We start from the raw sequence: 14645 nt of genomic DNA, 5'->3' as shown, positions 1-14645 counted from the left end.
GCGGGAGGGGCGGGGCCAGGCCTTGGCGGGGTGGGCGGGGCCCACGCTGGCGGGCGCGGTAGGAGAGGCCGGAACTGGCGGTAGTCTGAAGCAGGGCTGGGACAGAACAGCCCTGGGCGCGGTCCAACACCTCGCCAGGCCTCTAACCTGCCAGGATCCCTCACGTGACAGGGGACTCAATGACGTCGCCCTCTGGAATCTTGGGGGTGCGTTCTGGGCATTGGAGGTAAAGGAAGCGGAACGCAATAGGAAGGGGAGCCCCAAGGCTGAGAGCGGCCCTGCGGAGCCGCAAGAATCCGCGGAGACCCTCCTGACACCCATTCACGGTCGACTCCCAGCAGAGGGGTCCCGCGACCCCTCCACTCCCTGCTCTCTTAGTGTGAGCGTCTGGAATCCTGACCGCCCCAGCCAGCCTAGCCATCCTGATTTCTGTATCTGAGAATGTGGCAAGACCCAGACATGTGGGGCACCTTACGTCAGAGGAAGTGGCTTTCTTGTTGCAGCAAAAATGCCAGCACCTATGTCAGTAAGTGCTTGGGGGAATGAGAACAAAGTTTTATTTTTATTCCACTCCCAGAGTTCACTATGAATCATAAGCTATTCAACACAGTTATCCTGAAATCTAAATCTAAATTTAAAAACATATTTGTTGTGGTCTATTGTGTGCAAGTCAACTCTTCCACCCAAGAAAGTGGGAAGTTTAGATTCATTTCTTTGCTTTCTGTGTGCCAAGCACAAGGTAGACAAAATGACTGTATTCTTGGAGCTTTCATTATAGTGAGGGAGGCGTAATTAAACAAGAATATGTTAAACAGTAGTAAATCCTATTCAGAGAAAGTAAGGTTATGTGCCACAGGGTGACTGGGGTGCATCTTGAATTGGATAGTCTGGTCTGAGAAAGCCTCTGGGTTAATGTAGGTAAACTATAAGTGGTTACCATTGTCAGCTGCATCCGTTTCCACAATCATCTTAATTTACATAGTAAGTTCTCTGGCAACAGTAGCTATTATTTGGATGATGATAGTAGTTTATGCAATAACCCTTGCGTTGCCGACTATGTGCTAGGCATTGTGCTAGGCCTGCTGATAACAGAGGAGAGATATGGTTTTACAAGGAAGGCAGAGGTATGTACAGTTATGATAAAAACCTAGCGTAAATGCTGATGGAGTTTGGGTGGAGAAGATGGACCAAAATTACCAAAAATTCTCTGGATGGTGGTCCCCAGACTTAGAGAAGGCACATGGCAGTGTGAAGAAAAATGACTCACATACTAAGATTTCAGTTTTCAGTGGAGTGATGTTTTCGTGTGTATGCGTGCCAATCATATTTGCTCAGTTCTCCTGTACAAGGACTTGTAAGATTACTGGTAAAATTTCTTAGCCATTTTAGAAAACTCTGTGAAGCTACTATAATTTAATCTGTAAACCAGTTTGACTCCAAGCTTTGGTTTTAAAAGCTCTATGCTTTAATTCCTTTTGTAGGGGTGAAAGAGAAGAGGAAAAGGAAGGTAATTTGAATTTAAGGCTATTAACAATGTTGTGGAGATAGGCTAGAAAATGCAGATATGCCAAAATTATGGAGAAAGAACACAGAAACATTATAGATCTCTATAAAAGGCATAATTGTAAAACTGTTATATATTAAGCAATAATTTAATAATAAAATAAGATAAATGTCTGTTAGAATTTACAATTCCAGAGATCGCACACTGGCAGTCCTCTTGTACATTGCAGACTTGTTTGCTTTAGCCTTTTCAGCATTTTAAATTCTTTTGAATTAGCTGTCAACATTTAAAATTTTTTTAATTTTTAAAAATTTTCACAAAAATATCTGGATTTCTGTTTCCTAAAAAGTCCCAAGAGCTGGCCACACTGGGCTTATGTTCCACTTGGCAAACAGTGACTGGAGAGTAGCTTCTACCAGTGCGTATATTCCTTATTTTTTCAGAAGGCTCCTTGCTGCTTACTGACATGGTCTGCTGACTTCTACCCCATTCTTACCTGGTTATTTTTCTTAGATTAGAATTAGGAGGAAAATGAATTCTATCCTAATGTATCCTATCTCTGTCAAAGATGTAAAAACTCAAATGTTGCCTAAGGGCTATATGTTTCTAGGAAGAACAAAATAGAGCGTATTTTCCTTGTTCCCATATTCTTGATATGCAAACAAAGTCAAAGAACACCTGCAGTCCTACCTGACCCATGTAGGTAGTTGAGTTTGACCTTTGTGCTACTGAAGGAAGGTGTTGTGTGGGCCAGCCCCCATTCTTGAAGGAATAGCTAGGTGTGCCCTGGGAGAGAAGCAGCCAGAGAGACATTCCAGACATTCCAGGGAGAGCAGAATGTGGAAGTGAGAGGGCTAGGCTAAAAGAAGGATTTACTTTGCAGAGAGAGTGGAGGCCTTGATATCAGAAAAAAAGTGTCTTGGAGTTTCCATGCAGCTCAGTGGATTAAGGATCCAGCGTTGTCACTGCTGCAACCCCTGTCACTGCTGTGGTGCAGGTTCCATTCCTGGCCTGGGAACTTCTGCATGCTGTGGGTGTGGCCAAAAACAAAAAAAACAAAAAACAAAGAAAGAAAAGAAAAAAAGAAAAAATGTCTTCAGGCAGATCTCAGGTTTGGGGGAAACTTGAAGTCCTTAGAATTAACTCCTGAGTGACAGAAAGGCAGGGACTGCAGGGATTTTTCAGAGGGATGTGACTCTTGGCTGATTGATAGTCTTTTCTGTTCCTAACTGCTTTGGACAGACTGGAGGAGGAGATGAAGGGATTGGCAATGCCTATTTGGAAGAACAACAGTATATTAGGATGTCTCACAAAGTTTTACACTCCTAAGTTTAGACCGTATTTTACTGATAAATATTTGTGACCTGTTAGACATAGTGGATGCGGAGCTAGATCAAACAAAGTATTGGAGGAGTGTTTCGCCATCTTCCTGCAGCCACAACAGCAAAATTTCTCCTCCACCTTCTGCTGGATATAAAAGAGCAATGTTTCCCTATAATTGTAGCTATGTAAAAATTCTTATGCATGTGTGAAGTGATATGTAAAACTTGAAATTAATGTTAGGAAGGTGGAATGATTTTTTTTGTTTTTGATTGGTAAGAAATAGATTTACTATTTAGATGCTTGTGAGAGATGCAGGCGGGCTGGCAAGGAGGCTCTGCCCTGAGAATTAGGTGGGCTACATTTTTATAATCCAAGGGGGTAATGATGTTTTTAAAAGCAATTCTTATGAAGCTTTCTTGTTAAATTTTTTTCAGGAAAAAAAATTGAGGGCTGGAAACTGTACCCGCTGATCAGGTGCTATCAACCTGCTATGTGAGTAGGGCTGATAATCTTTCCACTGCTCTTCTTTATCATGTTTAATGTGTTTAATCCTCCCTATCATATCTAGTATAGGACATATGCAATTTGGAAAGAGATCAGAGTAGGATATGTGGCTACAAAAATGAAAAGACAACAGCTTCTAAAATGCCAGAGTGATGAATAGCTCTCAGAGGGTCTTTGGAGTGGTTAAATTCTGGCACTTCTTTTCCCAAATAAAGCACCCTTCCTAAAGGTGCTTATACTGAGACTATTTAGTTAGTTTCACAAGTCATGATTTTTTTTGGGGGGGAAATATTTAGTCATAAATGGTTAAAGGATTAGATTTTAACACATGACATAATAAAGACAAAACTTGGAATTGCTTAAAGGATGGTGAGTTAACCAATTTTCTCATTGGCTTTTAGTTAAGCATAAGTGTGCTGATGCTATAAAGGAAAGAAATTGTGGTTTTTACAGAGTGGTCACTGAACATCAACTTGTGAAGCTTCATATCTGTATATACAGAGATTGTAATAGAGAGGAAGGAGGGAAAGGGTAAAGAGGGAGAGAAAGAGAATGCAGATAGCAAAGAAGTCATAAGAGCTGGGAAAGGGAAGAAGAAAGGAAAAGAGAAGAAAAATAAGTGTTTTGAAGAGGAACCAATTTTAATGCCTGCCTTGCCCAGGCTCCCTCCCAAGGAAAGCAGACCACATGGTGTTGATGCTTTGGCCATCAGTGATTGCACAGAACTAGGTGTCTGGCTCAAAGGCAATCAACCTACAGACTGGCTAACAGCCTATGGGGGCCCAGTACAAAATACTTTATTATTGGATCCTCTTTTGGTGACTGAATTGCAAGACAATGGATTCAGTCAGCAGGTCAGGTAAGTATAGATAGAAGCTCAAAGACGGTCAGGTAAGATAGTAAGCAGAAGCCATGAGACAGCCAGGACAAGAGTGGAGAGTGGCAGGAACTCTAGAAGCAGAGCAGAGAGGACTGATGCTGCCGAAGGGTGCAAGATAAAGGGTCGCTAAAGGATACCTTACACAGGATTCTAATAGCCTGCTAGCTTCCAAACTTAAACTCTTTAAGGCCTAATGCCAGGGTAAACTAAAGCTGGGTGGTGAGAGAAGGCATCTCGGGTACAGTCAGTCAAGCTATGCATTTTCTGAAAATTTAACCATGGTGATGATGATGATGATGGTATCAGTCTGCTTGTTATTATCATCCAAGATCTGGTACTTCTAAGCAATGTTAGTGATAAAATGCTCCTTTCAGAAAAATCTTCATGTTGGTTTAAATTGTAAGCAATAGCTATAGTCGCTGTCAAATTTTTGTAATGTACATTAGTTCTGGATTAGCACATTTAAATTACTTATCCTTTATATTTAAAAAGTCTTCTACATAGAAATTAGTTTGGAGAATTTTCCATTATATAGTCAGAGCTCCTTATGTGTAGACCTTATTTATTTCCAGAGTGAATTGATTGTGGTTCAAGCTATCTTCCAGCACAGTTTCTGTCTCCAATTCCTGAGGTAATAATTCCTGCATTTAAACACCAGATTTAAAGTATTTTTTAATTAAAGAATAGTTGATTGACAATGTTGTGCTAATTTCTGCTGCATAGCAAAGTGACCCAGTCATACACACACACACACACACACACACATGCACACATATGTATACATGTTATCTTCCATCATGTTCTCGCCCAAAAGATTGGATATAGTTCCCTGTGCTATACAATGGGCCTCACTGCTTATCCATTCTAAATGTAATAGTTTGCATCTACTAACCCCAAACTCCCAGTCCATCCCACTTCTTCCTCCTTCCCCTTGGCAACCACGAGTCTGTTCTCCATGTCTGTGAGTCTGTTTCTGTTCTGAAGATAGGTTCATCGGTACCACATTTTAGATTCCACATATAAGTGACATGATAATATGGTATTTATCTTTCTCTTTCTGACTTAGTATGAGAATCTCTAGTTCTCTTATTGCTGCAAATGGCATTATTTTGTTCTATGGCTGAGTAGTATTCTAGTTTGTGTATTTACTGCATCTTCTTAATCTGTTCATCTGTGGATGGACATGTAGGTTGTTTCCATGTCTTGGCTGTTGTGAATAATACTGCTCTGAACATATGGGTGCATGTGTCTTTTTGAATTATAGTTTTGTCTGCATATATGCCCAGGAGGAACCTCCATACTGTTTTTCAGAGGTTGTACCAAATTTACATTCCCACCAAGAGTATAGGGGGTTCCCTTTTCTCTACACCATCTACAGCCATTTGATATTTGTGGTCTTATTAATAATAGCAATTCTGACCAGTGCGAGGTGGTACCTCATTGTAGTTTTGATTCACATTTCTCTAATAATTAATGATGTTAAGCATTTTTTCATGTGCCTATTGGCCATTTGTATGTCTTCTTTGGAGGAATGTCTATTTAGGTCTTCTTCCCATTTTTCAATTGGATTGTTTGTTTTTTTGTTGTTGAGTTGTATGAGTTGTTTGTATATTTTGGAGATTAAGCCCTTGTCAGTTGCATCATTTGCAACTATTTTCTCCTATTCTACAGGTTTTCTTTTCTTTCTTTTCTTTTTTTTTTTTTATGGTTTCCTTTGCTGTGCAAAAGCTTGTAATTTTGATTAGGTCACATTTGTTTATTTTTCTTTTTATTTCTATTGCCTTGGGAGACTGACCTAAGAAAACATTTGTATGGTTGATGTCGGGGAATGTTTTGCCTGTGTTCTCTTCTAGTTTTATGGTGTCTTGTCTTACGTTTAACTCTTTAAGCCATTTTGAGTTTATTTTTGTGCATGAATACTAGATTTGAAGTGAGCAACAATAGCTCAATCATTATAAAGTAAAAGTAACAGAGCTTAAGTTATTTATTGTGAATGACCACTTAGACTTTTTGTTTTTAAATTTAAAATGTGTATGGTATCATATTATATGCAAACCATGACAGTTTTACTTGTTTTCATATTTGGATTCATTTATTTCTTTTTCTTCTCTGATTGCTATGGCTAGGACTTCCAAAACTATGTTGAAAAAAAAATGTGAGAGTGGGCATCCTTGTCTTATTCCAGATTTTAGGGGAGATGCTTTTAGCTTTTCATTGTTGAGTATGATGTTAGCAGTGGGTTTGTCATATATTGCCTTTATTATGTTGGGGTGTGTTCTCTCCATGCCCACTTTCAGGAGAGTGTTTTTTTTTTAAATCATAAATGGGTGTTGAATTTTTTTAAAAGCTTTTTCTGCATCTATTAAGATGATCATATAATTTTGATTCCTCAATTTGTTAATGTGCTATATCACACTGCTTTGTGGATTTTGAAAAATCCTTGCATCCCTGGGATAAATGCCACTTGATCATGGTATATGGTCTTTTAACATAAAGAAATAAAATATTTATTTAATAAATAAATATAGAAATAAATAAAGAAAATCCTAAAGACACCACCAGAGAACTACTAGAGCTCATCAATGAATTTGGTAAAGTTGCAGGGTGGAAAATTAATATATAGAAATCTGTTGTATTTCTATATACTAACAGCAGACTATCAGAAAGAGGAATTAAGGAAATAGTCCCATTTACCATTACATCAAAAAGAATAAAATACATAGAAATAAACCTCTTAAGAAGGCAAAAGACCTATAGTCTGAAAACTATAAGATGCTGTTGAAAGAAATTGAGGATGACACAAATAGGTAGAAAGATATACGAAGTCAGTCTACAGATTCATTGCAATCCCTATCAAATTACCAATGGTATTTTTCGTAGAACTAGAACAAATAATTTTAAAATTTATATGGAGAAGTTCCTGTCGTGGCTCAGTGGTTAACGAATCTGACTAGGAACCATGAGGTTGTGGGTTCAATTCTTGGCCTCCTCCGTGGGTTAAGGATCCGGCATTGCCATGAGCTGTGGTGTAGGTTGCAGATGTGGCTCGGATCTGGCATTGCTGTGGCTGTGGCATAGGCCGGAGGCTACAGCTCCAATTAGACCCCTAGCCTGGGAACCTCCATATGCCGTGGGTGCGGCCCTAGAAAACGCAAAAAGACCAAAAAAAAAAAAAAATTATGTGGAAATGGAAAAGACCCCAGATAGCCAAAACAATCTTGAGCAAGAAGACCAGAGCTGGAGGAATCTCATTCCCTTACTTCAGACTATGCTACAAAGCTTCAGTAATCAAATAGGATGGTACTGCCACAAAACCAAACACATAGGTCAGTGGAACGGAATAGAGAGCTCAGAAATAAACTCACACACTTATGGTTAGTTAATCTACAACAAAGGAGACAAGAATATTTAATGGAGAAAAGTAAGTCTCCTTAATAAGTGGTGCTAAGAAAACTGAACAGGTATGTGAAATGATGAAATTAGAACATTTTGTAACACCATATACAAAAATAAACTCAAAATGGATTAAAGATCTAAGTATAAGACCTGATACTATAAAACTCCTAGAACTCTCTTTGACATAAATCACAGCAACATCTTGTTTGATCCACCTCCTAGAATAATGACAATAAAACCACAAATAAACCAATGGGACCTAGTCAAAATCAAAAGCTTTTGCACAGCAAAGGAAACCATTAAAAAAACTATAAAACTCCTAGGAGAAAACGTGGGTAGAACACTCTGACATAAATTACAACACTACTTTTTTGGATCCATCTCCTAAAGTAAAGGAAATAAAAGCAAAAATAACAAATGGGACCTAATTAAACTTAAAAGCCTTTTGCACAGCAAAGGAAACCGTAAACAAAACAACAACATACAGACTGGGAAAAAATATTTGTAAACAATGCTACCAACAAGGGATTGTTTCCAAAATACATATAGCTCATACAGCTTAATAAAAAACAAACAAACAAAAAACAACTTGGAAGTTCCCTGGTGGTCTAGTGGTTAGAACCCAGTGCTTTCACTGCTTTGGCCCAGGTTCAGTCAGTCCCTGGTCTGGGGATTGAGATCCCACATCAAGTGGTTGTGTGCTCTAGCCAACAAACAAACAAACAAAAACAAAACAAAAAACCCCTAAACAATCAAAAAAATCATAGAAGACCTAAATAGACATTTATCCAAAGAAGACATACAGGTGGCCAACAGGCACATGAAAAGATGTTCAATATTGCTGATTATTAGAGAATTTGAAATCAAACCACGTAGTTCCCGTCGTGGCGCAGTGGTTAACGAATCCGACTAGGAACCATGAGGTTGCGGGTTCGGTCCCTGCCCTTGCTCAGTGGGTTAACGATCTGGCGTTGCCGTGAGCTGTGGTGTAGGTTGCAGACGCGGCTCGGATCCCGAGTTGCTGTGGCTCTGGCGTAGGCCGGTGGCTACAGCTCCGATTCAACCCCTAGCCTGGGAACCTCCATATGCCGTGGGAGTGGCCCAAAGAAATAGCAAAAAGACAAAAAAAAAAAAAAAAAAAAAAAAAGACATCAAACTACAATGAACAATTAACTCACACCTCTCAGAATGGCCATCATTGAAAGAACCCACTAATGTTGTTGAGGATATGGAGAAAAGAGAACCCTGAATTACAGTTGATGAGAATGTAAATTGGTGTAGCCACTGTGGAAAACAGTGTGGAGTTTTCTCAAAAAAAAAAAAAAAAAAATTAGAACTACTATATGATCCAGCAATTCCACTCCTGGGTATATATTAAAAAAAAAAAAAAAAAAAAAAAAAACAAAACTAATTCTAAAAGATACATGCACCTCAATGTTCACAGCAGTATTATTTATAGTTGCCAAGATTTGGAAGCCACCTAACTGTCCACCAACAGATGAGCAGATAAAGAAGATGCAATGGAATACTAACAAGCCATAAAAAGGAATGAAATTTTGCCATTTGTAGTGACATGGATGGACTTGGAGGGCATTATGCTAAGTGAAATAAACCAAAGACAAATACTGTGTGATATCACTTATATGTGACATCTGAAAAATTCAGTGAACTTTTGGGGTGGGGTGCTATAACAGGGATGGAGGAGGTACAAGGTGAAGATAGGCTCAGGGATGTATTATACAACATGGGGAATATAGCCAATATTTTCATAACTGTAAATGGGAAGTAAACTTTAAAAACTGTATAAAAAAATTCAAAAAAATTTAAAATGTGTACACTGAAAACTATAAAACATTACTGGAAGAAATTAAAGAAGATACAGATTAATAGAAAGACATCCCATGTCCATGTGTTGGAAGACTTAATATGCAGATGTCAGTACTACCCAAAGCAATTTACAGATTCAGTGCAATTCCTATCAAAACCCAAAGTTATTTTTTTCAGAAGTGAAGAAATCATTCTTAAATTCATATGGAATACTAAAGGATGCTGAATAGATTAAATAATCTTGAAAAATAGGAACAAAATTGGAGATCTTATGTTTTCTGATTTCAAAACATATTATAAAGCTACAGTTATCAGAATAGTATGGTACTGGCAAAGATAGACATATAGACCAATGGAATAGAATAGATAGCCAGAATAAACCCTTACATATATTGTCAAATAATCTTTGGCAAGCGTGCCAAGGGCACTTGATGAGGAAAGATGGTCTCTTCAACAAGTAGTGTAGGGAAGACTGGACCTCCACATGCAAAGGAATGAAGCTGGACTTTTACATCATGTACAGGGAAAAAAAAGGGTGGGGGAAAAGCTTATGAAAACCAAATGAACTATTATGAAAGCTCCCTTGGCCAAAATCTATTCCACAGCCTCCATAAAATTACCTATCAAGGGCAAGTACAAATGTTAAAATCTTCTGCACAAATATTAGTAAAAAATCTTAAGTAGTTTGAGTGGTTAACCTTAACTTGCTCCCTTTGCCAGAAACACAATTTGTATCCAACTTTTCTTTTGTAAACTAGTGAGTTTGTGTTATTATACATGCCTTATGGCTAAAATTTTCAAATGACAATGGTAAGATTTTTGTTTGCATTTGTATTATGTATGTTATGTATATGTGATACTTTTCTATGTTCATATGGTATTACCAAAAGCAACTTGTAAAATAGCTGTATGAAATTGGCTTAAAAATGCTTATATAAATTAAGACTAGTCAAATGAGCTTATGTTGTCTGTTAGATATTTGAAGTTATAAAATTATGAATTCATGCTCTAAGAACCAAAATACAATAAAATAAATTGCTTAGTGTATGTCAAGCAGAGAAGTGAAAAGAAAGAGAAAAGCTGCATATTTAACTTTTTAGATGCTTTGTTTCTATGATTTTGGTGTTTTATATAAATACATATACAAAACCAAAAATTGTCACCTGATCATTATTATATTGAACAAGTGTATTAAATAAATGTAAGTGGAATAAAAGTTTATAAATAAACCTTTTAACAATGATTGTTTATTAAATAGATCTGCTTAAACGTAGTTTCCAAAATCTTTTTGGTAATTTGACTACTTAAAGTTAGTCTAAATTAAATTAAATTGAATGATGGATAGTTATTGAATATCTAGATCATTTCCAAATAAGATAAAATACTGAAATATTACATGCTAAACATAAATTTGTTTAGCTATTTTTGGCTTCTTATTATAGGAGAGACAAAAGATATTTAGGTTTGTTAATAACATATTCTTCTTGCCATACTGAAAAAAAAAACCGTATGCAAGGTTTTCAAGTAAAGAAGGATGTGATTTTAGTTTAAAAAAAGATATGAGGTAAGTATTCAAGTAAAGAGGGATGTGATTTTGGTTTAAAAAAAGATATGAGGTACCACAGCAGTGCGGGATCCAAGCCCGGTCTGCAACCTACATGACAACTCAGGGCAACACTGGATCCTTAACTCACTGAGCAAGGGCAGCGACCAAACCCGCAACCTCATGGTTCCTAGTCGGATTTGTTAACCACTGAGCCATGACAGGAACTCCAAGATGTGTTTTTGTTAAGGAAAAATGGAAAGAAATTTTGTCCTGGTTTAAAGGTTATTTAAAGTTGGTTCAGAATTAAAAAAAACAAAAACAAAAAAAAAAACAGGATGAAGGACAAAAACTAAATGGATATATGGAATGTTGGGAAAAAGAGAAAGAAGGAAAGAGAAAAATCTTATGTAATCATACTGGCTAAAATTAAATGAGTTTATTATAAGGGTTTAAATAATAAACTTCAATATCAGTAGTGTACCTATACAAAACTAAAATTTAATTTTATTTCTCTGTTAAAATGACAAAGTTTTCTTTTGTTGGTCTGCTCTCACTAAGAGATTATAAAAACTTCTTTTTACCTTTTAAGTAATCCTAGCTTTTGGTCTTATCTAATTATTTCTTGTGCTTCATGTTGTCTCTAACAGGGTTTTGATTACATAACAAGAATGAGTTTTCTCAATATTAAAAGAGCTGAGGGTTTTTTGTTTAACAGCTGTATAACTTTGCCTTCAAAATCTTTGTCACTTTGGTTAGATTGGTAACTAAGAATCATTTCACAAAAGACCTGCGATCCTATTTAATCATGTGTTTTAAATCTTTGACATTTCTGGAGTTCCCGTCGTGGCGCAGTGGTTAAGGAATCCGACTAGGAACCATGAGGTTACGGGTTCGGTCCCTGCCCTCGCTCAGTGGGTTAACGATCCGGCGTTGCCGTGAGCTGTGGTGTAGGTTGCAGACGCGGCTCGGATCCCGCATTGCTGTGGCTCTGGCGTAGGCCGGTGGCTACAGCTCCGATTCAACCCCTAGCCTGGGAACCTCCATATGCCGCGGGAGCGGCCCAAGAAATAGCAACAACAACAGCAACAACAACAACAAAAAAGACAAAAGATAAAATGAATAAAACAAAGGTCTATGTATCTAAAAAAAAAAAAAAAAAGAAAAAAAAAATCTTTGACATTTCTGACAAACTTCCCAAAATCAAATGCTAAATGAAGTCTTTTAAAATTTTTTAAAAGTTTTATTGAAGTGTAGTTGTACAATGTTGTGCTAATTTCTGCTGTATAACAAAGTGATTCAGTTATTCATGTGCACACATCCATTCTCTTTCAATTTTTTTTTTGATAGGCAAGAAACAAATTTATTAAGGTAGGATGCTTATGAGAGATACAAGCAAGCAGGCGAAGACGCTCTCTTTCAGATTCTTTTCCCACATAGATTAACGCAGAATATTGGGTAGAGTTCTCTGTACTATACAGCAGGTCCCCATTGGCCAGTCAGGCTATAGGCCTCAGTGTGCATATGCTGATCCCAAAGCCCCAGTTCATCCCTTCCCCCCACCTGTCTTCTTTGGTAACTATAAGTGTGTTTTCAAAGTCTGCGAGTCTATTTAAATGAAATCTTTTGACCTCGAGCTAACTACTTTGGGGATTTTTTAGAAGGCACAATATCTTAAGAGATTTGTTCTCCTTATAAACAGATATAAAACTAATTAGGTGTATTTGATATGTTAAATTACATGGTAAGCATAGTCAAGTAAGAAGTGATGTTTGACCTTTTTGGGTTATATTTTTGTGGAATTTGTGTGGATATGTATTATTAATATAAGTGTTCCAGAAATTTTGTGAAATTCCTGGAAATCTGATATGTCCTGGTATAATGTTATCAGTAAAATTCCAGTCACAGCAAATCAAATTTTCTTGTCAATTATGTCTAAATAAACTCTCATTAGATCCTTAATCATGGCTATTTTTAAGTATTGTTGTTCACAGTTACTGATTTACTCTGATACGTTCATGAAAGCTTTTGTAAGCAACTATGATCCAAAATTGCTTGTCCTCAAAGAGATTAATGGAAAGGACTTTGACAAATACTCTAGAATACAAATTCTGATAACTTTTAAGGTCATACCATTGAATTGGGTATGAATTTCAAGAACTCTAATGGAAAAATGAATGGATTAATAAAACTGAAAACCCAAAATAAAACATAAAAACAATTACATGGCACCGAATGAACTGACAAGGATAATTATAATTTTTATGAGTTCTTGTTTGAAACATAGCTTGTTCTTTAATATTTTGCTTTTCAGATTTAAGAAAACCTTTCCCACTTCTCTTAGCTGTCTCTAACTTATAGCATCTTCCCCCCCACACACACACCTGCAGCATATGAAAGTTCCTAGGCCAGCAGGCCAGGAGTAGAATCCAAGTCACAGCTGTGACCTACACCATAGCTGCAGCAACAATGAATCCTTAACCCACTGCACTGGGCCAGGGATTGAAACCATGCCTCAGCAGCAGTCCAGGCCACCACAGAGACAATGCTGGATCCTTAACCTGCTGTGCCACAGCAGGAACTCCTCCAGCTTACAGCATCTTGATAAAGTATACCTTCATAGACAAAGGTGAAAGAATTTTTATCCCTACTTGATTCCTCCAGAATTTAGAAAATCTTACTGAATATTCTTATTTTCATGACAATATAATTAATTTTAAAAATTCAATAAAAATCTGTTATCCTTATAACAGGACACAATTGGACACATACATTATATTACTAAGGTTTGACTGGAATGTAATCTTTCAGAATGATATGCCTGGAATCAGATATGACCAGACAGATTTAAGGAAGTAAGGTTTTCTTTGTTGAGCCAATAAAGACCACTTTGAAAAACCAGCAAATATTTTGCTTTTAGGGTTCCTAACTCACAGTGAGTAAGGGAGGCCACTATCTTGCAGCCCCAGAAATCTCAGGATATTTTGGGGACCTTAAGAATAGAGGAATTCACCCAAATCTATAGCTATTACAGGCAAGTCTTTTTTTTTTTTTGTCTTTTTGCTATTTCTTTGGGCCTCTTCCGCGGCATATGGAGGTTCCCAGGCTAGGGGTCTAATCGGAGCTGTAGCTACTGGCCTACGCCAGAGCCACAGCAACGCGGGATCCGAGCCATGTCTGCAACCTACACCACAGCTCATGGCAACGCCAGATCATTAACCCACTGAGCAAGGGCAGGGACCGAACCCGCAACCTCATGGTTCCTAGTCGGATTCGTTAACCACTGCGCCACGACGGGAACTCCCAACAGGCAAGTCTTGTGGTGACTCCGTAGCTTGGCTTCCTAGCCTTGAGAGGCTTTTAAAAGTCCAATCTTGTATTCCTTATGAGGAATTCCAGCAAAGCAAACTCAAAAGATCCATGGTCAGTCACAATTCTTGCTGTACATATATAAATAATCAGGCCAAATTTAATGAGATTAGACTTATTTTGCAAACTTTTTTTTTTTTTTTTTTTTTTTTTACTGTAGATAGAAATATTATCAGAGCCATATAAAGTGGTACGTCCTTGTGGATATTAGATTCTAGCCCTGTTCTTTGACTTTGAGATTTTATCTGTCTATAAACTGTATTGGATCCTAACTTTTTTAGGTTTCCTCTGAAACCTGG

At 37.4% G+C, this 14645-nt stretch overlaps 1 protein-coding gene across 12 annotated transcripts in view; it reads left to right on the top strand.

The window, feature by feature from the left end:
* Positions 68–14645, top strand: part of TNFSF4 (TNF superfamily member 4) — a 322273-nt gene continuing 307695 nt past the window's right edge. For all 12 annotated transcript variants that reach the window (XR_002346951.1, XR_002346943.1, XR_002346944.1 and 9 more), the window contains exons 1-2: positions 68–526; positions 3262–3319. Coding sequence is in view for 2 of the 12 variants with exons in the window: in XM_021102255.1 (XP_020957914.1) it covers positions 442–526; positions 3262–3319 (143 nt within the window). In the remaining 10 variants the exon portion in view is untranslated. The remainder of the gene's footprint in view (positions 527–3261; positions 3320–14645) is intronic.

The sequence above is a fragment of the Sus scrofa genome, chromosome 9 (assembly GCF_000003025.6).
Source record: "Sus scrofa isolate TJ Tabasco breed Duroc chromosome 9, Sscrofa11.1, whole genome shotgun sequence".
In the NCBI taxonomy this organism is placed as follows: domain Eukaryota; kingdom Metazoa; phylum Chordata; class Mammalia; order Artiodactyla; family Suidae; genus Sus; species Sus scrofa.
This window is presented reverse-complemented; position numbering and strand designations above follow the sequence as displayed.